Below are 27,695 nucleotides of genomic sequence, written 5' to 3' on the forward strand. Positions count from 1 at the left end.
CGAAAATTTGTTCAGCAAACTCCGACCGACGTCTGAGCGTCCGTCGGTTAAAAGAAGAGCAGGCTAGACAAGCTGCTACGTCGTGATCTGGGCCTAAGCAATGTATACAGTAGGAGTGGAAATCTTTATGAGGTATTTGTTTCCCACAAGATAAACAGTTATTCACTTTCTCTGACATCGGCTGAGGCAAGAAAGAGTCCCCAACGGGGTACTTAGCTTTTTAGAAGTCTTCGAAGTAGTATTCAGTAGTAGTAATCTCTGGATCTGACCGACCGGCACTTGCGAACAGCTTCTGCTTGGCCACGGCAAGAAAGACGGAGGAAAATGGCGTCGGCTGATGCCTTTATACCAGAGTAACTGCAGCTATGACGTCGGGTGAAGTGCGACACCAGCCGAAGCCAGACCCAGACTTTGGAATCCGGCCGACCGAAGGGCTGCCTGACGACAGGACAACCCATTTGTAAGGACTGCAGCTGCATCCTTGAAGGACATCACCATAACCAAGCTGGGGGTGGTAGGATCTAAGAAAAGGATGGTGTAGCTAAAATGCCCTGCAGGACTGCCGTAGCAAAGCCTGCTCTGGATCTAAAATATAAGGGTAAGTTGTAATGCTTGGAAAATGTATGCACGGAGCTCCATGTAGCAGCTTCTAAAATGTCCTTGGTAGCCACCCCTCTTAAGAAGGCAGTGGAGGCGGCTGTGGCTCTGGTGGAATGAGGTCTAATGTTAGCTGGCACAGTTTTGCCATGAAGAGTAACAGAATTGAATGCAATTCCCTATCCATTTTGAAGTTGTCTGTCTGGAAATTGCTTTTCCTTGTACACCAGCAGCATAAGCTACAAACAGCTGGTCAGTTTTTCTGTAAGTGTTAGTTCTGTCCAAGTAGTAGCGCAACTGTCTGTGAATGTCCAGGGTATGCAGAAGTTTCTCCTCTGTTTTGTGGATTTGGAAAGAAGGTAGGCAGGTGAATAGCTTGGTTCAATGAAACCCTGGATACCACCTTTGGCATAAATGAAGGATTGGTTCTCAATGAGACTGTCCTGATGAAAAATAAGAAATGGTTGTACTGCCATGAGGGCCTGCAACTCAGATACTCTTCTTGCTGAGGTTATGGCCAGAAGGAAGGCAGTCTTCCAAGACAGGAACTGTAGTTCTGAAGATGCTGCTGGTTCAAAGGGAGGTAGAGTTAATTTTTCCAACATGAAGTTAAGGTCCCATGTAGGCACTGGTGGTTTCCTTGGAGGATTGATGTTTTTAATTCCTCTTAGAAACTGCCTTAGCAGAGGATGAGAGAAGACAGGTGGATCAGTATTGTATTCTGCTGAAATTGCTGAAGCATGAATTTTTATGGAAGAGTAGGAAAGGCCATTGTGGAGCATTTCTGCCAAGTATTCCAGGATATGTGCAATGTTCATCACTGTCGCATCTAGGCCCTTTGTGGTGCTCCAAGTGCGAAATCTTCCATTTTGCTGAATATGCCTTTCTTGTGGAAGGCCAGCGAGCTTCCATGATGATATCCTTCACTCTCTTGGATAGCTTATCCTGGTGAGGAGTCAAGGTATTTTCCAGGCTGTCAGATGCAAGGTTTTCAGGCTGGAGTGCAGAGTTTTGTAATTGTGCTGTGTCAGAAGTGGCCATTGTGGTGGAGGCCACGGTTTTGTGCGTGACATGCTCCTTAACAGTGGGTACCAGTGCTGAATTGGCCAGTCCAGAGCTATCAGAATCACTTTTGGCTGTTCTGTCCTGATCTTCAGTAAGACCTTGGTCATTAATGGAAGAGGTGGAAATGCATACACTATTAAGAGCATTCCAGCTGAAAGAGAGGGAGTCCACTTTCCATGCTTGTGGGTGGTATGTCCTTGAGCAGAATTTCTTCAGCTGATGGTTGTGGTGGGAGGCAAAAAGATGTCCGGCCTCCCCCATGATTGTGTTATCTGAAGGAAGATGTCTGGGTGCAGCATCCATTCGTGTGGATCCATGATATTTCTGCTTAGGCTGTCCACCAGTACATTGTCTTTTCCTGGCACAAACTGGGATTGCAGCTCTATATTGAGTTTTAGGGAAAGTTCCCAAAGATTCATTGCCAGCCTGCAAAGAGGGTAGGAATGGGTACCTCCATGCTTGTTTATATACCACATAACTGTGGTATTGTCTGTCATTAGCAGGTGGCCTTGATGCAGAAAGTGTTTGAAGGCCTCGATTGCATGTATCACTGCCAGCATTTCCTTTTGGTTTATGTGCATGCGCAATTCTTTCTGTGACCATAGTCCTTGAATGCATCTGCCCTCCATGTGTGCTCCCCATCCATGGTCTGAAGCGTCCGTTGTAATGGTTTGGCTGATTATTGATTTGCTGAAGGGCAGACCTCTGTTTGACTGGCTTGCTTGAGCCAACCACAGAAATTCCTTTTGAAGGCATGGAATGAGTGGTATCAAAACTTCTAGGCTGTGACTGTGCTGAGACCATAAACTCCTCAGGTACCATTGTAGTTTCCTCATATGCAGCCTTGCTTGTGGAATCAGAAGAATGCAAGATGCCATGTAACCAAGGGCCTGCAGGATTTTCCTTGCAGTCAGCTGGGTTTGTCAGATTTTCGAAATAATCCAGTAGTTGTCTGTTTTTCTTCTGTGAGAAAAGCCATTTGGGTGGTTGTATCTAGTTTCGTACCCAGAAAAGTTATTCTTTGAGATGGAACAAGTCTTGGATTTGCGAATGTTGACTGTGTATCCCAAGGCCTGAAGTAGGCGGATGGCATAATTCAAGTGTTTTACCAAAGTTTGTTGGCTGTCCGCTTGTATAAGGCAGTCGTCCAGATATGGGTATATTTGAATCCCCTGAAGTCTGCAGTGTGCAATTACTGATGCCAGGCATTTCGTGAATACTCTGGGCGCAGCAGATAAGCCAAAGGGCAATGCTGAGAATTGATAATGCTCTGAACCTGCAAGAAATCTGAGGTGTCTTCTGCAACTTTTTCTGATAGGGACATGCAGGTATGCCTCCTTGAGGTCTAGAGTTACCAGCCAAGACCCCTTGCCCAGCATGGGAAGGAGTTGCTGTAGGGTCAGCATTTTGAATTTTGGCACAATGAGATAAGTATTCAGTGCGGACAAGTCGAGAATAGGCCTCCATGGTTTTTCTTTTCTTGGGACAAGGAATAGTCTGGAATAAAATCCTTGGCCTTGTTCTGTGAGGGGAACCTTTTCTATAGCTTTCATTTGCAATAGGTTGGAAATTTGTTTTAAAGCCTCTGCCCTTTGATTCGGTGGCAGGTTTGGCATGCCTTTTCTTTTTGGTAATGTATGAAAATGGAACCGGTATCCTTTGTCTATTATTTGCAGTGTCCATTTGTCCCTTGTAATACTGTGCCGTTTTTTTGAGAATAAAGATAGCTTTCCGCCCAAAGGTGCTTCCAATTGAGCACTGGTTGTGCTTCCAATTGAGCCCTGGTTGGCGGGGTCAAGGTAAAGTCTGTCCTTGTGCAGCAGCTGTAGGTCCTGCACTACCTCTCTGGTTAGGAGGCTGCCATTGACTTCCTCTGTAGGAGCCTCTGGCTTGCCCTCTACCTCTGGCACGCCTGTTCTTGCCTCTTTGAAATCTCTGCGTCTGGAGAGGACCAATTCTTTCTGCTGAATCTTGGTGGTTGGACCTGGAGAAAATCTTTGACTGTTTGTACAGATTTAGCCTTTTCCTCAAATTTCTTTAAGACCTCCTGAGCAATGGAGCCAAATAACTTTTGCTTTTCCAGTGGCGCATCTAGAAGCTTTGCTTTAACATGATCTGGCACAGTTTGCTTCTTCAGCCAAGCACGCCTACGTATGACTGCACCTGTCATTGCTGACCTACATGAAGCTTCCAATGCATCATAACCACACTGCACGAAATGGTTGCTAACCTGTTGGGAGTTATGTACCAGATCCTGAAGTGCCTTGCGATCTAGGGGTTCAGGTGAAGACATTTTATGCAATTCATCTAACAAATACTCTTGGTACTGTATCATATGGAATTGACAATTTAATGCCCTCATAGAAAGAGTGGAAGTATAGACTTTTTTACCCCATCTCTCTAAAGCCCTGGACTCCCTTTCAGAGGGGAGTGGATTTTTAGTAGTGGCAGTTGCAACCCCTTTAGGGCCCTGGGAAATAGTTTCTGGGTCAGCAGAGTGGCCCTTGTAAAGGAAATGATGCGAGTCTGGGACCCTGTAGTATCTATGGGGTTTGACAGGAGCCGGAGGGAGGGAGTCAGGGAAAATGCTAGACTCAGAGTACACATCAATGACATTCAAAACAGGATAGCCAAAGGTCTATGCTGAGGTAAATGCAAAAAAGTCCTTAATCTCTTCCTGGAATCAGGGCATTCCTGGCCCTGCCATTTGAAATGCTCTCTCATGGAGTGAAGGGTCTCCCCAAAGGACAACTCTTCAGGAGGGGAGGCAGAGGGAATAGATTCCTCTGCATCAGAATCCTCGTAGGCCGTAAAGGCCTCCTCCTGGTAGTCTGATAGAGCAGAGCCATCTGAGGCCTCATCAGAGGACTGGGGATCAGTGGGCTCAACCCTGGACCTTTTGTCTAGAGGAGGTTGAGAGCCCCTGTCCGGATGTGGCGGAGAGCCCCTAATTAAGGAAATAAGGTCCTCAGCTAAAGTTAAAATCTGTGAACCGGTAGTGGATCCCTGAGGAATAGCCTTGGGAGGCAGGGATTTTGGCTGTTTAGCAGCTTTAGCCCTTGTGAATGCCTTTATTGACATGTATGCAGGAGGACTGGCTGCTCCACGTGCTGGCGTAGTTTTGTCTAGAGAAATGGTGTCAGATGTTTCCAGAACACCGGTTTGAGGGAAATTCTATAACAGACTCAGAAGAGGCCTCCCGGGCCGAGGTTGTCGGTTGTGTGGTTTCGACGGTCGGAAGTACCAAGGACTCTGTTTCAGCCGAGACAGAGACACTCGCGGTAGGCCTAGGCGTGGTTTCAGCCAAAACCACGGTCCGCGTGAGTCTGTCCTTGTCCTTCCTTTTTTGGTTAAATGAGAAGTCGGAGTCTCCGACGGCATATTGTAACAGTAACTAGCCCCCAAAAATTCCTCTGCAAACTCCGCCCGACGCCTAAGAGTGCGTCGAATGAAGGAAGCACAGGCTGTACAGGCCGAGACGTCGTGGTCTGGGCCTAGGCAGGGGAGGCAGTAAGAATGGAAATCCTTATGAGGTATTGGTTTCCCACAAGTTAAGCAATTATTAACTAAGCGTTTGATCTGACATCAGCTGAGGCAAGAAAGAGTCCCCAACGGGGTACTTAGCTTTTGAAGTCTTCGGTAGCTGAAGTTACAGGAGCTGGCCGACCGGCACTTGCGAACTGCTTCTGCTTCGGGCACCACGCGGCAAGAAAGACAGAGGAAGATGGCGTCGGCTGACTCTTATACCCCAGGCGCTCTGACGTCGGGGAAGGGGCGACATCAGCAGACGCCGGACCCAGACTTTGGAATCCGGCCGACCGAAGGGCTGCCTGAGGCAGGACAACCCATATGTAAGGACTGCAGATGCATCCTTGAAGGACATCCACAGTGCAAGGTGTGTTTACAGTTACTTAACTTGCAGAATACATTAACTCTTGTAACTCTAGATTTTGCACAAGCAGGAAAGTAAGACATTTTTTGTTTGAGCAGTTCCAGGGTATGTTGCTGAAATTTTACCATATGGAACTGAAATTAATGCTCTGATAGCAAGAGTAGCCGAAGTGTATACTTTTTTACCCCATCTGTCTAGTGCTCGGGAATCCCTATCTGAGGGGGGTGGGGATTCTTGGCATAGGTTGCTTTAATTCCTTTAGTCCCTTGAGAAATTACCTCAGGGTCAGCAGTAGGATTTTTGAAAAGGAATTTGTGTGAGTCAGGGACTCTGCAGTACCTGTCTGGTTTTCTGGATTCCAGGAAAACATCCTCCCACAACATCCAGGACTGGGGGGGATGGCCAAGGGTTTGTGCTGTGGAAGATCTAAGAATTCCCAGTCTCTCTTTTTAGAATGAGACTAGTCCTGACTCTCCACTGGAAATGCTCCCTTAAGGTATGAAGGGTTTCCCCAAAGGAAAAATCCTCTAAGGGGAGGGGATGAAGAAATGGAATCCCTGCATCAGAATCCTCATAAGTAGAGAGGGCTTGCATGTCTTTATATTCAGATGCATCAGATTCATCTGACTCGTGTTCAAACAAAACTACATGGGACAGATCACTTCCTTTTGGAAGGGGTAGCTTCGGTTCCCCTGATCAGCAAGATAAGGTCTTCCGCCATTTTAATAATTTGAGACTGAGGCATGGAAGCAGGTGCCTGAGATTGCGGTCAGTTTCTTGGGTGTGGTTCGTACCCTGGGCCTAAGAAACTTTTAGTTATGTACTTACCATAACTTTGGATGTATGGGATCCATCTCGCCTACATTCATAACTGATGGGTTCGGAGACGATCCGTCGGCTCCGACTCGGCCACTATATACTAGAACGAAGTCTCTCATTGGCTGGGCTTCCCCTTATCCCAGAGTGCACCACGCCTGCTTCCCCAGATCTTGTTTGTTCGCTTTCACACATTCATACCGGTACAGAAAACACATACCAATAACTGCAACCAACTAGAGGCCTTCCAGAGGAGAGCTCAACAAGAGCAATATTTCCTCCAAATCCAAAAGGTAGGGGGAAGGAGGGTGGGTATGTATGAATGTAGGCGAGATGGATCCCATACATCCGAAGTTATAGTAAGTACATAACTAAAAGATGTAATGGGATCCTATCTCGCCTACATTCATAACTGATGGGACAGCATCCCTAGCACCTAAATCCCGAGTGGCTCATTGGAACACACTCCTGAGAACTGCGGAACCAAATGAAGCTCTGCCTCGGGAAGCCACATCAACCTTGTAATGAGAAATGAAGGTGTGCGGAGAAGACCAAGTAGCAGCCGCACAAATATCATCTATTGAAACTTTGGAGTGAAAAGCTACAGAGGTGGCCATAGCCCTGGTTGAATGAGCTTTAAGTGGGAAAGGTAACTCTCTGCCTGACTGGGAATAAATGAGAGATGCAATCCTTAATCCATTTGGCTACGGTGGTTTTGGCAACTGGTAGACATAACCTATTCTCTGCAAAGGACACAAACAGTAGGTTAGATTGGATTTTCGTGTCTGACTGGTCCTATCTAAGTAAAAACACAGTTGCCTGTCAACATCCAACTGGTGGAAGGTATATTCTGCTCGATTAGAAAAATTTGGAAAGAAAACGGGGAGCTCCAATGATTGCTGAATGCACAAAGGGGATGCTACCTTAGGCAAAAAGGATGGATTCAATCTGAGGGAAACTCTGTCTTTATTAAAAATCAAATGAGGAGCAGAAGAGAGCCTGAAGCTCTGAAACCCGCTTAGAAGTTATAGCCACTAGAAAGGTGGCTTTCCACGACAAATTTTATATCACAAGTGGCTGCCGGCTCAAAGGGACGGGAAGTTAAGGAGGCCAGAACCAAATTTAAGTCCCAAGGGGGCACAGGATGAGCCATAGGAGGCCTGAGGAGCCAGGCTCCCTTAAGAAAGGACTTGCAAAGTCTGTTAGCCATTAAGGAAGGCTCTATGGAAACATGAAAATTAGATATAGCCGCCAGTTGAACTTTAATTGTGGAGACTGAAGAGCCTGAATGAAACAATGAAGCTAGAAATTCCAATACCTGCGGAACTGGGGCCGTAAGAGGATCAAATGCCTCGCTGCTGGGCTCAAAAGGCAAACCTTTTCCATTTGCTGGAATACAGCTTAACGGTGGACGGCTTGTGGGAAGAGGACAAAATGTACATCACTTCTGGAGAAAGTTATCTCTAAGGATGGTGGAAGTGGAGTAACCAAGCAGCCAGTCACAACGACCGGAGGGACGGATGAGTGTCCCGACTGATGAGACAACAGGTCCGGCACTGGGTCCAGAATCCAAGGGCCCTGTACCGCATACTTCTGAAGGAATGGGAACCAAACCTGACGGGGCCAATGTGGGGCGACCAAAATCATGTGGGTACCTACATGAAGAGCCCTCTGAATCACCCTCGGGAGAAGGGGAATCAGGGGAAGGCATAAAGCAGACCCGGGGGCCAATTGTGGGCTAGAGCGTCCCTGGGAGACTGCCCCTGAGAGGGAGTCAGAGTGAAGAACTCTCTGCACTTCGCACTGTTGTGGCTGGCGAACAAGTTGCAACAAGGGAGACCCCATTTGGCGAAGATCTGCGCAGCCACTCTGTTGTTGAGCGACCACTCGTGGGGCAACAGGAGAGTCCTGCTGAGCCTGTCTGCAATCACATTGGCTTTCCCCAGAATGTGCGTGGCTACTAAGAAACGTCAAGTAGCTATGGCCCAGCGCCATACTCTCATGGCCTCTCTGCAAAGGGGGTAGGACCTGGTTCCGCCCTGCTTGTTTATGTGCCAAACAGACATGTTGTCGGATAGAATCGCAATAGTACCTTGGGGGAGAGCATGGTGAAGTGCTTGCAAAACCAGAAGCACCGCTCTCATTTCCAGGACATTGATGTGAAGGTGCGCTTCGCAATCCTGCCAAGTGCCTTGGACAGACCTGTCCAGATAATGACTCCCCCACTCTATCTGGGAGGTGTCCGTGGTCACTGTGGCAACAGGGGGCTGAAGGGCGAAAGGACGTCCCCGGTCCAGGTTGGACCGACGCAGCCACCAGAGGAGGTCCCGACAACAACTGCCCGTAATCAGAACCAGGTGGTTCAGGGGAAGTTCTTGGTACGACCATTGAACCGATAATAGCCACTGCAGCACCCGCATGTGCAGCCTGGCTAACGGTACTAAGAGGATAGTTGCAGCCATCGTGCCCAATAACTGAAGAATCTGTCTGGCAGGAACTCGAGATTTGGGTAACAAATTTAGAATCTGTGATTGTAGAACCTGAATTCTTTCTGACGGCAAAAATGCCAGCATCCTTTTTGCGTCTAACTCTGCGCCTATAAAGGTGATACGCTGAGATGGATTTTTCCCAACTGAAAGCGATTCCCAGCGAGACCCAAAGCTACTGTGGCCATCAGCGCTCGAATCAGTAGATGCTCGGAGGTGGCAGTGAGGAGCCAGTCATCGAGATAGGGAAACACTTGGAATCCTAGACTTCTCAGGTGAGCTGTCACCACTGCCAGACACTTGGTAAACACCCTGGGGGCTGTGGTGAGACCAAAGGGCAGTGCACGAAACTGGAAATGACTGGTTCCTAGGCAGAAGTGTAAATGACTCCTGGACTCTTGACGTATCAAAATGTGACAGTAAGCGTCCTTGAGGTCTATGGAGCACATAGAGACATCCTTCTCCAATAACGGGAGAATGGACTGAAGGGTGACCATCTGGAACTTGGACTTCTTCACAAAAAGATTTAATGAGCTTAGGTCCAAAATGGGCCTTACGTCCCCTGTCTTTTTTGGCACCAAAAATAATCTTGAGTAAGTTCCTGATCTGGTTGGCGGTGACGGGCTGGATGACCCCTTTGCTTAGCAGCTTTGAAACTTCTATGGCTGCTAGATCCCGTTGACTGGGTGGCACATCCGGGATTCTCCTTGTAGGAGGAGGGGGCTTGAAAAAGGGGAGGAGGTAGCCTCCGGTTACAATGCGAAGCACCCACTGATCCTTGGTTATAGATTCCCAAGCCTGTGGGTGTTTCGCAAAACGACCCCCGACTGGCTCCGGAGAAGCACAGCCGGGCCACATCCTAGGCATGTTGAGGGTAGGAGGAATCGCGGTCTCCAGAGTTACGGGGGCCTCTGCCTCCTCTAGGGCGGCGTCTTCCTGAATCCCCCCCCCCTTGCCTCTGTAGGGGGGATCACTCGGTGGAGTAGAGAAGAACTTTTGGGATTTTCTGAACCACATTTTCCCTCCTCTCTGGGCCTTGGGATAAGGTCTAGAGGGAGCGGAAAAACGGGCCCCAATGGCAGTCAAGGTCTTGCCCTCCTGCTCGCACAGAGTAAGTGTGTCCTTCACCTTGGGTCCAAACAGAGAAGACCCATCAAAGGGGGCGTCGGCGAAGGCAGACTTAAAGGCCTCCGCGAGTGGACACAAGCGTAACCAGGCTTGTCTCCTAAGAGCCACTCCTGTGCCCGCAGCTCTACTCGCCCCTTCGGCTGCATAGGAAATGAGCCTCATGGACGAGTTGACAATAGAAGATAGGGTAGTCATTTGGGCGCCTACGGTCTGGGCTAATGCCTCAGGAAGATTACCCGCAAGAGACTAACTCCTTGAGGAGGTCCCTTTGGAGCCTTGTAAAATGACAGAGGTAGTTCAGCGACCGCAGGGTAAAGGTCGCTGAAGAAAGGGTACGCTTCCCGTACCTATCCATGCGCCTAGAATCCTTATTAGGAGGATGAATAGACGTTGAAGCCTCTGCCACGTCCTGCTGAGTGGCAGATGCCACCACCATAGCATCAACTGCAACACCCTTAGTGAGGAATTCCTTCTGGGGAGGGGCTGAAAGAAACTTATTAGGTCTGGCAGGCACCGGTTCCACTGTATCAGGATGTTCCCACACCCTCTGAGAGATTAGATCCAATAACTCGAAGGGTGGAGACACCCAGGAGGATGAGGGCTGGGCCCCGAAGGCCTTGAGGAAGACGACTCCTCAGCGGTAGGGGCTTTGGATTGCCAATCACCTCTGTCTCAAGATAAAGGATATCCGAGAAGGAGATGTCATCCGAGGACGATTTTGGGGATCCCTCCGCATCATAGAGGTCAGTATCTGAAGTGACGGACTCATCTTGGGAATCAACGTGCTTCCTCTTGCACAGTTTCTTCCTTGGGGGTTCATCCGAAGCAGATTCGGAAATACCCCCGGAAGAAGGGAACCCCCCTCTAAGGGGGTATCCTCAGGCCTCGGGGCCCCACTGTCACGGGAAAGAATGTCTCCAGAGGCACCAGTACCCAAAACGTGGGAAGGTGAGGTAGAAACCTGCTGAACCGGCAAGGTCATGGCCAGCGCACTCCTCATGGCCTCAAAAGCAGGACCTCCAGACTCTGCAGAGGGCACTTGCTGAGAGACCACGGCGGTACCGGGAATACCTGCGGACGATGCTCCGAGGGGAAGACTGGGCATCGAAGAGGCGAGCTCCACAGTGTTGCCCTCGGCCCCCGCCGAGGAAGACCCGGTACCAAACCCTGACACAGAGGACAGGGTAGGAATGAAGGTCGGAGCAGAGAAACTCCGAGGGGGTCCCTGCTCCGACTGGACGATTCTGCTGCGTTCTACCAGCACTGACTCAAACGGCTCCAAGGGGGTCGGAGGAGGAATCAAATGCACGGAATGGGGAATCCGCTCCGAAGCAGAGTGGGCTGGAGCAGAGATCATTTTAGTAAAAACTGGGGACTGGAACAGCCTCTGGATAACCCTATCCAAATCTGAATCAGACAACCTAGAGGATTTGGAGGAAATAGACTGGGGCTGAGAAGACTTCTGCCTTGGCTCCGATAAAACAGGGGACCAGCTCCGAAATGGTTCCAACACTATCCGATCAGAGATCGGAACCGTTAAGGTAGGTGTCGGCGAAGGGGCGCTCGGGGCCGAGGGGGAAGAGTCTGAGCTGCACACCTCCAACAGCTCCGAAACCAAAGGAGCCGAAGTAGGTGATTGGCCTCTCGATGCACTAACCTGTGGCTCCGACACCAATGGAGCCGAGGAAAGAAGCAGAGGCAGACCCTTCAGCCATCGGCTCCGAAGCCATTGGAGCAGAGGAAGAAGTCGATCCATGTTTCTTAGATGTCCGGTCCGACGGACTGGTCAGAGCAGACTATCTATGCTTCTTGGGTGTCGGGCCCGACGGGCTGGTTGGAGCCGAAGATCTCTTCTTTTTAGAAGCTGGAGATGAAACCAAAGCTTCCTCAAATGAAGGCTTAATAAGACCTCCAAGTATCAGCTTATTTTTTCTTTCCTGAAGGACCCTGGAAGAAAAAGCGTGACAAACACTGCAAGTATCTTGTAAATGTTTAGGCCCTAAACAGTACACGCAGATAGAATGGCTGTCTGTAATCGACATTTTATAATTGCATTTAGAACATTTCTAAAATTCACACAAACTGAAAACAAACGCTCACAAAGCTGTTAAAACAGCTGTTTGTTGAAATTCTGAGAGAAACCCTAATCAAAAAGACCAAAAAGGTCAAGAAAATACACTTAGCTCCAGCCAAGTCGAGACCACGTCCAACTTGAAAAGCGGCAAACGAGATCTGGGGAAGCAGGCGTGGTGCACTCTGGGATAAGGGGAAGCCCAGCCAATGAGAGACTTCGTTCTAGTATATAGTGGCAGAGTCGGAGACGACGGATTGGCTCCGAACCCCATCAGTTATGAATGTAGGCGAGATAGGATCCCATTACATCTGTTGTTTTCGAAAGAACAGTATGCGCGAAAGACTACATCGGTTTGTGTAGAGAATTGGTAGTGCGAAGGACTTCCTCAGAAGCTGGTGCCTGCTCAGTGGCTATGAACCCATCCAAGGTAGAGACTACCACAGGAGCCTTAATAAAAGAAGAAGCAGTTTGCAGCATACCAGACTCAAAGGGTCTCTGTAGCGACCTGCAAATTCACAGAAGCAGGCATCAGGGGCTGCAAAAGCACCTCACTTAGGACCGGAGAAATGACTAGCTTAATGGAAGCTATGTTAGTAGGTTTAGACCTGTGCGGTCCGTCTCTAGCTTTATGTTTTTTCGGAAGATCTGCCGTCGGACGGCTTACCAAAGCCATACTGGAGTTTGAGGACTGTAAGCAAAAATATCTAGCTACAATAAGGGCCCGATGATGGATAGTTCTGGCGTTGGAACAAAGCACAGAAGCGACAGCAGGGGACACCATGGTCTGGGCCTGAGCAAGCGACACAATAAGAATGAAAGTCTTGCTGCTGTATTTGCTTTCCACAGGCAAGGCCATTAACTATTTCTGACATCTGTTAGTGCAAGAAAAAAGGATCCCCAACGAGGTACGTGGCTTTAGAAGACCTCCGCTTCAATTCGGTAGATGAAACTCCGGTAGCGGCCGAACAGCACTAGGGCGAACTACTTCTGTTTCGGGCTCCATGGTGAGAAAAACTGACGTGTCGGGCTGCCTTATTTTATACTACTGACAACCTGACATCAGTCCTGAAGCGACAGCAGCAGACGCAGAAATAAACCTCTGGTATTAGGGACGGCCAAGGGCTACCCTGGCAGGGATAACCCAAATGTGACGACTGCAAAAGTGATACACGAAGAACATCAGAATTTAAAGCCAGTAGTTCACTTATTTGCACTACTGAAGACGAGGGTCAACAGCAGACACGTCAACACACAGACTGAAGAAAGGGAGGAAGGGCTACCAACGATGGTACGCCACACTACCAGAGGTACGGAAAGAGATCGGTCTTACCATTGCTGGTAGTGCTATCAAAAATGGTACAAGGAAGAAACACTCACTCCAAAAACAAGTAAAGATTAAAGGAAAGAGTACTACAAGTGATACAGAAGTAAGCTAACTGGGTAGGAAATAGAAATTTGAGACAGAAGTAGAAATAAACAGTAAATGTGTTACTTAGCTCAAGGAGAGTTTGACTAACGTGTCTTTATGCCAAGAATGGCAAATGTTAGAGAGGCATTCTGGGTAGGAACTTGGCTCAGGAGTTTTGTCTGGTGCGAGCTGCTGTAACGGCCAAGCTGGTTCCGAGACTTGGAAAAGAGTCCCATCTTTCAAGGATAAATGAACCCTAATTCTCTTTCAGAAAGTACTATCAGAACAGCAACACAAAACATTCTGGCAATTCTGAAAGTTGGAAGTCACCTCTTAGCCTGAGGACAGCAAATATGAAAAGACCACAAAAAAGGCTATTTTAACAAGCACACACCCGCTACAGAAAAGCTTAAATTATACAAAATACAAGGGCTAACCCATGGGAATGTAAGGCTAAGCTTAAAATACTCAGCTTAAGTACCGTATGCACATAAAATTAACATGTCAAGCCAAATTGCTGTGATTTCAATACCATAACAAGTGCCATACAATGCTGGCTAAAATGCAACCACCAACCCCTTTCAGTATTGGTCAAGCTACCCTAACGAATAGTGTTTTCTTTTGATCTCCATTTGCCTACTACGTGAACAACCAAGTCATTTAAGATAATGATCCCTGATCAGTGAAAAGGGACAACTGTCCAGTGGGATTACCTTAATATAGATAAATTGTTTATCTAGCGATCTTGAACTAATTCTCACAGGTTACCAAGTCAAAACATTCAACACAACCAAGACATTGAGAAAAAAAGTTGTCAGACCTTTATTATGACAGCTATTTACTTACTGCTCCCTCTCTGCCATAACTTGAACCAACACCGCCAGGGGGTCCAGCTCTCATTCCATGTGTGGGGATTTCTCTTCCAGTTCTGTCAGTTCTTAAAAAAGGAAAGCAAAAAAGTTACCAAGTGTAAGCTTAGTAAGTCAATCTGCCCACTCAGTCTAGTCAAACCTCCTGCAGAAGAGATGCACCTTTGATATTACCTTAGGCTTATGGAAAATGCTGCCTGAACTCATCAGATTTTTAACCATTTAATTAGAATTTTGCTTCCCCTAATGCTATACAATTAAGCTGCAATAAGATTTGATACCATTTCCTAACCAGACATAATGGTGCGAGTATATACTATGAAGTGCAGTTGTATATAAACAAGCTCACACACAGCTTGCTCAAAAACAAGTCACTGTATCTGTATCAATGCTTACCATAAATGTAGATGTTTGAATGTATTCACTGTTGCAGTCTTATGGGATTTCCTGTTTTGGAAGCCCTCAGTCAGCCTGACTACCAGAGGGGAAAAAACTCCCTCCTCCGTGAGCTGGTGAATGTTTTACACCCTGATGCCAGGAGAGGTGGGAATAAAAAGAGACAGCAGAAGCCATAACATCAGTTTTTTCTTGCCCCTGGAAGGTAGGAGCCCCATATATGAGCCTTAAGAAAGGGACCAGGTTAGAGATAAAGGGGCCACTAGGGTATCGCTGCAGATGGTCCTCTGGAAGAGGACAGAAAAAAAGCGGTTACATAAATCTTTTACTGTAAAGAGAATAAGGGGGGTGGAAGGAGGGAAAGACTGCAACAGTCAATACACTAACATCTACATTTATTGAGTACATAACTGTATTATGTTCATGCTTCACTGTTGCAATCCTGACTTACGGGATAACTCCCAAAGCTAAGATGAGGGTGGAAGGTGCCTTTAATGGGAAGAGAGGATGCCCTACAAGATGGCAGTGGCACATCTTGCTATGGGCTTGGAGAATGCTGACAGGTGGTAGTGCTTCGTAAAGGTATGCACCGATGAGAAGGCAGCTTCTTTCAAAATATCTTTGGTAGGTACTCCCCCTCAGGAAAGCAGTGGAGGCAGAAGTGGTCCTAGTTGAGTGGGTCCTAACAGTTTCAGGGGGCTTTCTGCCATGGTATGTGTAACAAAAGGAAACAAATGGTTTTGAGACTGGTTTTCCTTCAGAGCCCAAGAAAATGAAAAGTACAGTTTTGTACCTACCATAAATGTAGATGTCAGACAGGTATGCATCTGCAGTCATCACATATGTTGTCCTGCCTCAGGCAACCCTTCGGTCGGCCGGATTCCAAAGTCTGGGTCCGGCGTCGGCTGATGTCGCCCTTTCCCGGACGTCAGAGCGCCTGGGGTATAAAAGCGTCAGCCGACGCCATCTTCCTCAGTATTTCTTGCCCCAGATGCCCTCTAAGGAAGGCTAAATTTGGAGAAATGCAATAAATTCCAAAAATGCACAGAATTACATCTACATCTATATCTATATCTATATATATATATATATATATATATATAAAATAAATACACCATAATAGATAACCCCAGCTAGCTATGAGAAAGAAAGATACCCAATAAATACCACAGAGGGGAAGGAGGGAGGGTAAACCTGACTGCAGATGCATACCTATCGGACATACAAAACTGTACTATGTCCTTCAAGGATGCATCTGCAGTCATCACATATGGGTAGAATACCACCGCCAATATGGGGGTGGAGGATCTATGTAAAGGATGGTGTAGCTAAAATTCCCTGCAGGACTGCCGTAGCAAAGCCTGCACTGGATCTAGAGTATAAAGGTAAATTGTAATGCTTGGAAAATGTATGCACAGAGCTCCATGTAGCAGCTTCTAAAATGTCCTTGGTAGCCACCCCTCTTAAGAAGGCTGTGGAGGTGGCTGTGGCTCTGGTGGAATGAGGTCGAATGTTAGCTGGCACAGTTTTTCCATGAAAGGAGTAACAAAAACAAATGCAATTCCCTATCCATTTTGAAATTGTCTGTTTGGAAATTGCTTTTCCTTGTGCACCAGCAGCATATGCTACAAACAGCTGGTCAGTTTTTCTGTAACTTAGTTCTGTCCAAGTAGTAGCGCAACTGTCTGTTTTGTGGATTCGGAAAGAAGGTAGGCAGGTGAATAGCTTGGTTTAATGAGACCCTGGAAACCACCTTAGGCATAAATGAAGGATTGGTTCTCAATGAGACTCTGTCCTGATGAACAATAAGAAATGGCTGTACTGCCATGAGGGCCTGTAACTCAGATATACTCTTCTTGCTGAGGTTATGGCCAGAAGGAAGGCAGTCTTCCAAGACAGGAACTGTAGTTCTGCAGATGCTGCTGGTTCAAAGGGAGTCCGTGTTAGTTTTTCCAACACGAAGTTAAGGTCCCAAGTAGGCGCTGGTGGTTTCCTTGGAGGATTGATGTTTTTAATTCCTCTTAGAAACTGTCTTAGGAAAGGATGGGAGAAGACAGGTGGATCAGTATTGTACTCTGCTGAGATTGCTGAAGCATGAATTTTAATGGAAGAATAAGAGAGGCCATTGTGGAGCATTTCTGCCAAGTATTCCAGGATATGTGCCATGTTCATCACTTTCGCATCTAGGCTCAAGTGTGAAATCTTTTCCATTTTGCTGAATATGCCTTTCTTGTGGAAGGCCGGCGAGCTTCCATGATGATCTCCTTCACTCTCTTGGATAGCTTATCCTGGGGAGGAATCAAGCTATTTTCAAGGCTGTTAGTTGAAAGGTTTTCAGGTTGGAATGCAGAGTTCTGTAATTGTGCTGTGTCAGGAGAAGTGGCCATTGTGGAAGAGGCCATGGTTTTGTGCGTGACATGCTCCAACAGTGGGTACCAGTGCTGTCTTGGCCAGTCCGGAGCTGTCAGAATCACTTTCGGCTGCTCTGTCCTGATCTTCAGTAAGACCTTGGTCATTACTAGAAGAGGTGGAAATGCATACACTGTTAAGAGTTCGCCAGCTGAAAGAGAGGGCGTCCACTTTCCATTCTTGTGGGTGGTATGTCCTTGAGCAGAATTTCTTCAACTGATGATTGTGGGGGGGGCAAAGAGGTCTATGTCCGGCCTCCCCCATGATTGTGTTATCCGAAGGAAGATGTCTGGGTGCAGCATCCATGATGTTTCTGCTGAAGCTGTCCGCCAGTATATTGTCCTTTCCTGGCACAAACTGGGAATGCAGCTCTACATTGAGTTTCAAGGAAAGTTCCCATAGATTCATTGCCAGTCTGCAAAGAGAATAGGAATGGGTACCTCCTTGCTTGTTTATGTACCACATAACTGTGGGGTTGTCTGTCCTTATTAGCAGGTGGCCTTGATGCAGAAAGAGTTTGAAGGCCTCGATTGCATGTATCACTGCCAGCATTTCCTTTTGGTTTATGTGTATGCGTAGCTCTTTTTGTGACCATAGTCCTTGAATGCATCTACCCTCCATGTGCGCTCCCCATCCGTGGTCTGAAGCATCCGTTATAATGGTTTAGCTGGCTATTGGTTTGCTGAAGGGCAGACCTCTGTTTGACTGGCTTGCTTGAGCCCACCACAGAAATTCCTTTTGAAGGCATGGGATGAGTGGCATCAAAGTTTCCAAGCTGTGACTGTGCTGAGTCCATAAACTCCTTAGGTACCATTGTAGTTTCTTCATATGCAGCCTTGCTTGTGGAATCAGAAGAATGCAAGAAGCCATGTAACCCAGGGCCTGCAGGATTTTCCTTGCAGTCAGCTGAGTTTGTCTTGATAGATTTTTGAAGTAATCCGGTAGTTGACTTTGTTTTTCTTCTGTGAGGAAAGCCATTTGGGTGGTTGTTTAGATTCGCACCCAGAAAAAAGTTATTCTTTGGGATGGAACAAGTCTCGACTTGTGAATGTTGACTGTATATCCCAAGGCCTGAAGTAGGTGGATGGCATAATTCAAGTGTTTTACCAAAGTTTGTTGGCTGTCCGCTTGTATAAGGCAGTCGTCCAGATATGGGTATATTTGAATCCCCTGAAGTCTGCAGCGTGCAATTACTGATGCCAGGCATTTCGTGAATACTCTGGCCGGAGTAGATAAGCCAAAGGGCAATGCTGAGAATTGATAATGCTCTGAACCTGCAAGAAATCTGAGGTATCTTCTGCAACTTTGTCTGATAGGGACATGCAGGTATGCCTCCTTGAGGTCCAGAGTTACCAGCCAAGACCCCTTGCCCAGCATGGGAAGGAGTTGCTGTAGAGTCAGCATTTTGAATTTTGGCACAATGAGATAAGTATTCAGTGGGGACAAGTCGAAAATAGGCCTCCATTGCTTTTCTTTTCTTGGAACAAGGAACAGTCTGGAATAAAATCCTTGGCCTTGTTCTGAGAGGAACCTTTACTATAGCTTTCATTTGCATTAAGTTGGAGAATTGTTTCAAAGCCTCTGCCCTTTGATTTGGTGGCAGGTCTGGCATGCCTTTTCTTTTTGGTAATTTGTGGAAATGGAACCTGTAACCTTTGTCTATTATTTGTAGTGCCCATTTGTCCCTTGTAATACTGTGACAATTTTCTGAGAATAAAGAAAGCTTTCCGCCCAAAGGTGCTTCCAATTGAGCCCTGGTTGGCGGTGTCAAAGTCATTGAGTCTGTCCTTGTGCAGCAGTTGTTAGGTCCTGCACTACCTTTCTGGTTGGGAGGCTGCCATTGACATCCTCCGTAGGAGCCTCTAGCTTGCCCTCTACCTCTGGCACGCCTGTTCTTGCCTCTCTGAAATCTGTCTGGAAAGGACCAATTCTTGGAAGGCCAATTTCTGCTGAATCTTGGTGGTTGGACTTGGAGAAAATCTTTGACTGTTTGTACAGATTTTGCCTTTTCTTCAAAATTTCTTTAAGACCTCCTGAGCAGTGGAGCCAAATAACTTTTGCTTTTCCAGTGGAGCATCCAGAAGCGTTGCTTTAACATGGTCTGGCAGAGATTGGTCCTTCAGCCAAGCATGCCTACGTATAACTGCACCTGTCATAGCTGACCTACATGAAGCTTCCAATGCATCATAACCACACTGCAAGAAATGGCTGCTAACCTGTTGGGAGTTATGTACCAGATCCTGAAGTGATTTGCGATCTAGGGGTTCAGGTGAAGACAGTTTTTTATGTAATTCATCTAACAAATACTCTTGGTACTGTATCATATGAAATTGACAATTTAAAGCCCTCATAGAAAGAGTAGCAGAAGTATACACCTTTTTACCCCATCTCTCTAGAGCCCTGGACTCCCTTTCAGAGGGGAGTGGATTTTTAGTAGTGGCAACTGCAACCCCTTTAGGGCCCTGGGAAATCAGCAGAGTGGGCCTTGTAAAGGAAAAGATGCGAGTCCGGGACCCTGTAGTACCCATCGAGTTTGGCAGGAGCCGGAGGGAGAGTGTCAGGGGTTGTGCTAGACTCAGAGTACACATCATCAATGACATTCAAAACAGGAGGAATAGCCAAAGGTCTATGCTGAGGCAAATGCAAGAAAATCCTTAATCTCTTCCTGGAATCAGAGAATTCCTGGCCCTGCCATTGGAAATGCTCTCTCATAGTGTGAAGAGTCTCCCCCCAAAGGACAGCTCTTCAGGAGGGGAGGCCGAGGGGATAGATTCCTCTGCATCAGAATCCTCGTAGGCCGAAAAAGACTACTCCTGGTAGTCCGAGAGAGTACAGCCATCAGAGGCCTCATCTGAGGAGTGGGGATCAGAGGGGCTCAACCCTGGGCCTTTTATCTGGAGGAGGTTGAGAGCCCCTGTCCGGATGAGGCTGTGAGCCCCTAATTAATGAAATATGGTCCCTCTGCTAAACTTAGGATCTGTGAACCTGTAGTGGGTCCCTGAGGGATAACCCTGGGAGGTAAAGCTTTTGAGTGTTTAGCAGCTTTAGCCCTAGAGAATGCCTTTATGGACATGGATGCAGGAGGCCTGGCTGCACCACGTGCTGGTGTAGTTTTGTCTAGAGGAATGGTGTCGGAAGGTTCGAGGACACCAGTTTCTAATGGAGATTCAAAAACCGATTCAGTAGGGGCCTCCGGGGCAGAGGTTGTCGGTTGAGCGGTTTCGGTGGTCGGAAGTACCAAGGACTGTTTCAGCCGAGACAGACACTCGCGGTAGGCCTGGCCGTGGTTTCAGCTGAAACCGCGGCCCGCGTGTGTCTGTCCTTGTCCTTCTGTTTCTTTGTTAAATGTGAAGTTGGAGTCTCCGACGGCATATTGTAAGAAAAACTAGCCCCCAAAAATTCCTCTGCAAACTCTGCCCGACATCTAAGAGTGCGTCGGTTGAAGGAAGCACAGGCTAAACAGGCAGAGACGTCGTGGTCTGGGCCTAGGCAGGGGAGGCAGTAAGAGTTGAAATCCTTATGAGGTATTTGTTTCCCACAAGTTAAGCAATTATTAATTTTATCGGACATCGGCTAAGGCAAGAAAGAGTCCAACGGGGTACTTAGCTTTTGAAGTCTTCGGTTTAGCTGAATTACAGGAGCTGGCCGACCGGCACTTGCGAACTGCTTCTGCTTCGGGCACCACGCAGCAAGAAAGACTGGGGAAGATGGTGTCGGCTGACACTTTTATACCCCAGGCGCTCTGACATCGGGGAAAAGGCGACATCAGCCGACGCCGGACCCAGACTTTGGAATCCGGCCGACCGAAGGGCTGCCCGAGGCAGGACAACCCATATGTGATGACTGCAGATGCATCCTTGAAGGACATCATGTACTTACTACAATGTTCCGTGTTGCCCATTTTCACTTAGACATATGGGCGTTGTTCTGATGTCATAAAACCCTGCTGTTACTACAGCTCCACTGATCAAACACTTTCAAGCTTTACCTCTACCCACAACCCATCCCTCTCAATTACCTCACATGGAGTTTGCAGATTAGTTATCAGGTGAATAGATAAAGCCTTAATAGAAACCATACCTGCTAGGTCTTAAAGATTACCAAATGAGAAAATATTATCCATTCCACCAAAAGGTCTTCCAAAGGCCAAGGGATGGAGGGAAGTCAGTCAAGGATAAAGGAAAATGGACAAAGTACAGTTTAGTACCTACCATAAATGTAGATGTTCGAGTGCTAATACAGCTGCAGTAGTCACATATGGGTTCTCTGCCGTCAGGCGGGTCCTCGGTCGGCCGAATTCCAAAGTCTTGGTCCGGCGTCGGTTGTTGTCTCCTTCCCTGACGTCAGTGCGACAGGGGTATATAAATCACAGCCGATGCCATCAGGTGCCCCCCAAAAGATATATATATATATATATATATATATATATATATATATATATATATATATATATATATATATATATATATATATATATATATATAGATATATATATATATATATATATATATATATATATATATATATATATATAGATATAGATATAGATATATATATATAGATATAGATATATATATATATATATTCCAGCAATGCAATGTTATCAAAAAAGAGAAGTTGCAAGCAAATACACCATAAGAAGATAACCCAAAATAGGATGTATGAGGCGTTAGCCCCTAATCTTGTACCTAGAGGGGATGGGAGGGAGGGAAACCTGTACTGCAGCTGTATTAGCACTAACACCTACATTTATGGTAGGTACAAAACTGTACTATGTTCATCGTGCATACAGCTGCAGTAATCACATATGGGTAGAATCCCAAAGCTACGCACAGGGTGGTAGGCACTAGGTGGAAATGGGTTGAGCCAGAATGCCCTGCAACACAGCAGTGGCAAAGCCTGCTCTAGTTTTGGAATATAAAGGCAGGTGGTAGTGTCTTGTGAAGGTATGTACAGAACTCCAAGTGGCTGCCTCCAAAATATCTTTGGTAGGAACTCGTCTGAGGAAGGCTGTAGAGGTAGCTGTGGTCCTGGTGGAGTGTGGTCTGATGCCTACAGGGACAGGTTTCCCATGGTAGGAGTAACAATCGTATGCAATGGCCTATCCATTTTGAAATTGTCTGTTTGGTAACAGGCTTTCCTTGAGCTCCTACAGCATAGGACACAAAAAAGTTGTTCAGATTTCCTGAAAGGCTTTGTTCTGTCCAAATAATAACGAAGCTGCCTATGGATGTCTAAGAAATGTAGCAACCTCTCCCCTTTGTTTTGAGGGTTGGGGTAGAAGGTAGGTAAGTGTATGGCTTGATTTAAAGCTGCCCTGGATACCACTTTAGGCATAAATGACGGGTTGGTTCGAAGGGAGACCCTGTCCTGATGGAAGATGAGGAAGGGCTGTACAGCCATGAGGGCTTGTAGTTCTGAAACCCTACGAGCTGAGGTAATGGCCAGAAGGAAAGCGGTTTTCCAGGACAAATATTGCAAATCTGTTGAGGCAGCTGGCTCAAAGGGAGGCAATGTTAATTTTTCTAGAATGTAATTAAGATCCCAGGCTGGCACCGGTTTCCTTGGAGGTCTTATATTCTTAGCCCCTCTGAGGAATTGTCTTAAAAGTGGGTGAGAGAATAAAGGTGGGTCCGTGTTGAATTCTGCAGAAATGGCTGAGGCATGGATTTTTATGGAGGAAAATGAAAGCCCACTGTTCAGCAGCTCAGCTAGATACTGTAATACTTGAGGCAAATTCAGTTTTCTAGGGTCCTGGCCTTTTTTCTCATTCCAAGAGCAAAACAGTTTTCATTTTGCGGAGTAGTCTTCCTAGTAGATGGTCTCCTGGCCTCCAGAATAACATCCTGCACCTCTTTGGTGAGTAGGGTCTGTTGAGGTGTTAAGGAATTTTCCATGCAGCGAGATTGAGTGTTTTCAGCTGACCGTGAAGAGTTTTGTGGCTGTGCTGAGTCAGCAGAAGAGGCATTAGAGGTAGTGGCCAGGGAGGAGTATGTGTTAGGCTCCTTAGGAGTGGGTACCAGTGTTGTCTTGGCCAGTCTGGAGCAATCAGCATCATCGTCGGCCTGTCTGCTCTTGCTTTCAAGAGTACCTTGGGTGGAAGAGGCAGAGGTGGGAAAGCGTACACTGTCCATCCTGTCCAACTGAAAGAAAGGGCGTCCACTCTCCAGGTCTTTGGGTGAAAGGTCCTTGAACAAAACTTTTCCAGTTGAGGATTCCTGTGGGAGGCGAAGAGATCTATGTCTGGCCTTCCCCACTCTTGGAATATCCTTGTAAACACCTGTGGATGCAACCTCCATTTGTGTGGGTCTGTCATATTTCTGCTTAGATTGTCTGCCAACGTGTTTTCCAAACCTGGCAAGTACTGTGCTTGAAGTTCGATTTGCCATTCCAGAGCCAAGTTCCAAAGTGTCATGGCTAGTCTGCACAGGGGGTATGCATGTGTTTCCTCCTTGTTTATGTACCACATTACTGTGGTGTTCTCTGTTCTTATAAGCAATTGTCCTGGATGCAAGAGGTCCTTGAAAGCTGTAATTGCATTTATCACTGCTAGCATTTCTTTTTGATTGATATGAAGGTGCTTTTCCTTTTGGGATCATTTGCCCTGAATGCACCTGTCTGTCAAGTGCGCCCCCCCAGGCGTAATCTGAGGCGTCTGCTGTGATGACTTGATTTGCTTGAGGCTTGCAGAATGGGAGGCCTTTGTTTGTTTGGCATGCTTGGGCCCACCATAGAAATTCCTTTTGTAAACATGGAATTATTGGTATTATTGTTTCCAAGCTGTGGCTGTGTTGAGACCATAGGTTTTTTAGGTACCACTGAAGTTTCCTCATATGCAACTTTGCACATGGGATTAAAAGGATGCAAGAAAGGAAGCCCAGAACCTGCAGGATTTTCCTTGCAGTAAGCCTGGTACAATTTGCTAGTGTTTTGAAGTACTGAGTTAGTTGCCCTTGTTTTTCTGGCGTAAGATAGGCCATCTGGGTGTTTGTGTCCAAGTTGGCACCCAGGAAAGTTATTTTCTGAGTTGGTGTTAGTCTGGATTTCTCTTTGTTGATTGTGTATCCCAGAGAATTCAGTAAACGTGTTGCATAAGCCAGATGTTCCAGTAGTGTGTGCTTGCTGTCCGCTTGGATCAGGCAGTCGTCCAAATAAGGGTAAATTTGTATCCCTTGTAGTCTGCAGTATGCAATTACTGATGCCAGGCATTTCGTGAATACTCTGGGCGCAGGGCAATGCAGAGAATTGATAGTGGATTGAACCTGCAAGAAATCTGAGGTATCTTCTGCAGCTTTTGTCTGATTGGGACATGCAGGTATGCCTCCTTGAGGTACAATGCTACCAGCCAAAACTCCTTGCCCAGCATAGGAAGAAGCTGCTGTAATGTGAGCATCTTGAATTTTGGTACGAGTAGAAATGTATTTAGGATGGATAAGTCCAACATGGGTCTCCAGTCGGTTCCTTTTCTTGGCACCAGGAAAAGTCTGGAATAAAAACCTTGACCTTGTTCGTGAGTAGGAACCTCTTGAATGGCTTTCATTTCCATGAGTTTTGTAATTTGTATTTGCGCCTCTGCCCTTTGATTGTGTGGCAGGTTTGGCATGCCTCATTTTTGGAAAAGTGTGAAAATGAAATTTGTAGCCTCGGTTTATAATATCCAGGATCCATTTGTCTGTTGTGATATGCCAATTTCTTGTAAATAGTGCCAGCTTTCCTCCCAGGGGAGCTGCCAGCTGGGAGATGCTGGACTGAAAAGGAAGGAAGTCATTGGGTTTGCTTTCTGTATTGTTGTGCACTGTCTTCGCCACCTCTTGGGGCTGGAGTTTGCCATTGTCTGCCTCTATATGATCCTTGAGACTGTCCTCTACCCCTTGTGCGCCTATATCTACCTCTTTGGGGCTCGTCAGTGGCTGGAAAGGACCAGTTTTTTGATGGCCAATTTCTGCTAAAACGTGGTGCCTGTACCTGTAGAAAGGCCTTGACATTTAGCTTTTTCTTCCATTTTTTGTAGCATCTCCTCAGCATTAGTGCCAAATAACACATCCCTTTGTAAGGGAGCATCTAGCAGTTTAGCTTTAACATGATCAGGCAAGCTTTGTTCCCTAAGCCAGGCATGTCTACGAATAACTGATTCTGTAATAGCAGCTCTACTTGAGGCCTCTAAGGCAAGGTGTGTTTACCCACTTGTTCTGCATTATGCATCATATCCTGCAATTCCTTCAAATCAGGTTGTTCAGGCTGAGACATTTTGTTTCTTAATTGTGATAACAGAAACTGCTGATATTTAAGCATATGGAACTGACAATTTAAGGCTCTCATGGCTAGGGTGGCCGAGGTGTATACCTTTTTACCCCACCTTTCTAAGGATCTAGATTCTCTTTCGGAAGTGGATTCTTGGCAGTAGAAGACTTCATTCCCTTGGGGCCTTGAGAAATGGTTTCAGGGTCAACATTATGGCTTTTGTAAAGAAATTCGTGAGAATTAGGAACTCTGTAGTACCCATCAGGTTTGACTGGGGTAGGAGGCAGGGAATCCGGATTAAGACAAGCCTCCGAGTAAACATAATCAAGTATGTCCAGTACCGGAGGTATAGCCAAAGGTCTGTGTTGAGGTAGTAAAAGAAATTCCCTAAGCCAATCAGAAAAGTCTTGGCCTTCCCAATGGAAGTGCTCCCTCAAGGTGTGCAGTTTCCCCAAAGGAGAAATCCTCTGGGGGAGATGCAGAAGGAATGGACTGTTCTGCATCCGAATCTTCATAAGGGGAGTAACTAGTGTTCCTCTACATCAGAATGTTCTGAGACAATGGAGCCCTGTTCAGAGGAGGGGGAAATCTTCCTCCACTCTGGGTCTCTTGTCTGGAGGGGGCTCGGAGTCCCTGATAAGTGTAATTAAATCCTCAGCCATTTTAAGCATCTGCTTTTTAGGCATGGGGCCTGAGGATGGGCCCTGTGCAACAGGCTTCTTGGGATGCATGGCTGATTTGGACTTAGTAAAGGCCTTAATGGAAAAGGAAGGTCTAAATACACCGTGGGTGGAAGTGGACCTATCCCCGGTAGGAGTTTCAACACTAACAGTGGCTTCGGGGGTTGTAGTCTGAGTAAGGGCCGAAGTACCAGCGGTCTCGGGTACAGAAGACACAGTCAAGGAAGTGTCGTCGGTAGTCAGGGACTGCATAGGCGTCTCGCTGAGAACCGGACCACGTGTAGCCGGTTTTGGCGTGGAGACTGCGGACCTCGCGTGTCGGTCTTTGTCCTTGCGTTTTTTTGGACAAAACGGTAGTCTGAGTATCCAACGACATTTTATTTTGGACAAAACGGTAGTGTGAGTATCCGACGACATTTTATAATCAAAGGCTTTACCCAAAATAATGTTGGGCGAACTCCGCTCGACGCTTAATAGTGTTTATTGAAAGTCGCACTAAAGCGACAGCCCGAGACGTCGTGGTCTGGGCCTAAACAAGGTATGCAGAGGGAATGGAAATTCGTATGCGGTATTTGCTTCCCACAAGAAATACAATTGTTAACTTTGTCTGACATCGGTATGAGGCAAGAAAAGTTTCCCCAATGGGGTACTTGGCTTTAAAGACGACTTCGGTTTCCAATTTTTCGTAAATACAGGAACTGGCCGACCGGCACTTGCGAACTGCTTCTGCTTCGGGCACCGCGCGGCAAAAAAGACTGAAGAATATGGCGTCGTCTGTGACTTGTATACCCGTCGCACTGACGTCAGGGAAGAAGGCGACAACAACCGACGCCGGACCAAGACTTTGGAATTCGGCCGACCGAGGACCCGCCTGACGGCAGAGAACCCATATGTGATTACTGCAGCTGTATGCACGATGAACATCATAGATGGAATGTTATGGTAAGTACACAACTTTTTCTGTTGTCAGTTTTCATTTTACCTTTGACAAAGTCCCCAGCTACTTTAGACCTCGGAAGGACTCATGGAAGGATATTCCTGAGCACCACTGAACTAAAAGATGCTCTTACCCTAGAGCCAACTTGTAATGAGTAATAAAAGTATGGACAGAAGCCCAAGTTGCTGCTGCACATGTCCACTGAAGCCCTTGATTGGGAAACTGCCGAAGTGACTACATATTGTGTAGTGCGCGTCTCAACAGACCTAGGAGAAATCAATTTTCAACTTGTTATACATGAAGGATATACAATCTTTTAGCCATCTGGCTAAGGTCACCTTACTGACTAGTTTACCAAACCCTGCACTTAAAATAGATAAAGATGGTCAGATTTTCTAATGACCTTTGTTCTGTGAAGATAAAATTGTAATTGTCTGTAGACTTCTAGCAAACACACGCAGTACTCGCCTTTGAAAAGTTTGGAAAAAAAATATGGGCACATTAATAGCCCATTACTCAGACACCACCCAAGGCAGAAAGGTGGGATTTGTTCACAAGGAAAAGCACAGTTGCATACACTTACCATAAATATAGATGTTAGAGTGTATTCACTGGGTTATCTGCCTGCAGGTAGCCCTCAGCCGGTTTGAATACCAGAGTCTTTAGATTTCTGTGTCGGATGCGGTCTTCTTCCATG

General features: G+C 46.7%; 1 protein-coding gene across 7 annotated transcripts in view; it reads right to left on the bottom strand.

Annotated features, from left to right (window-relative positions):
- Window positions 1-27,695, bottom strand: part of SLTM (SAFB like transcription modulator) — a 738,342-nt gene that overhangs the window by 82,819 nt on the left and 627,828 nt on the right. For all 7 annotated transcript variants that reach the window (XM_044078891.1, XM_044078894.1, XM_044078888.1 and 4 more), the window contains one exon: window positions 14,313-14,403. In XM_044078891.1, coding sequence (XP_043934826.1) covers window positions 14,313-14,403 — 91 coding nt within the window. The remainder of the gene's footprint in view (window positions 1-14,312; window positions 14,404-27,695) is intronic.

This window comes from Protopterus annectens, chromosome 7.part1 (assembly GCF_019279795.1).
Source record: "Protopterus annectens isolate FY-2018-M chromosome 7.part1, PAN1.0, whole genome shotgun sequence".
Classification (NCBI taxonomy): domain Eukaryota; kingdom Metazoa; phylum Chordata; order Ceratodontiformes; family Protopteridae; genus Protopterus; species Protopterus annectens.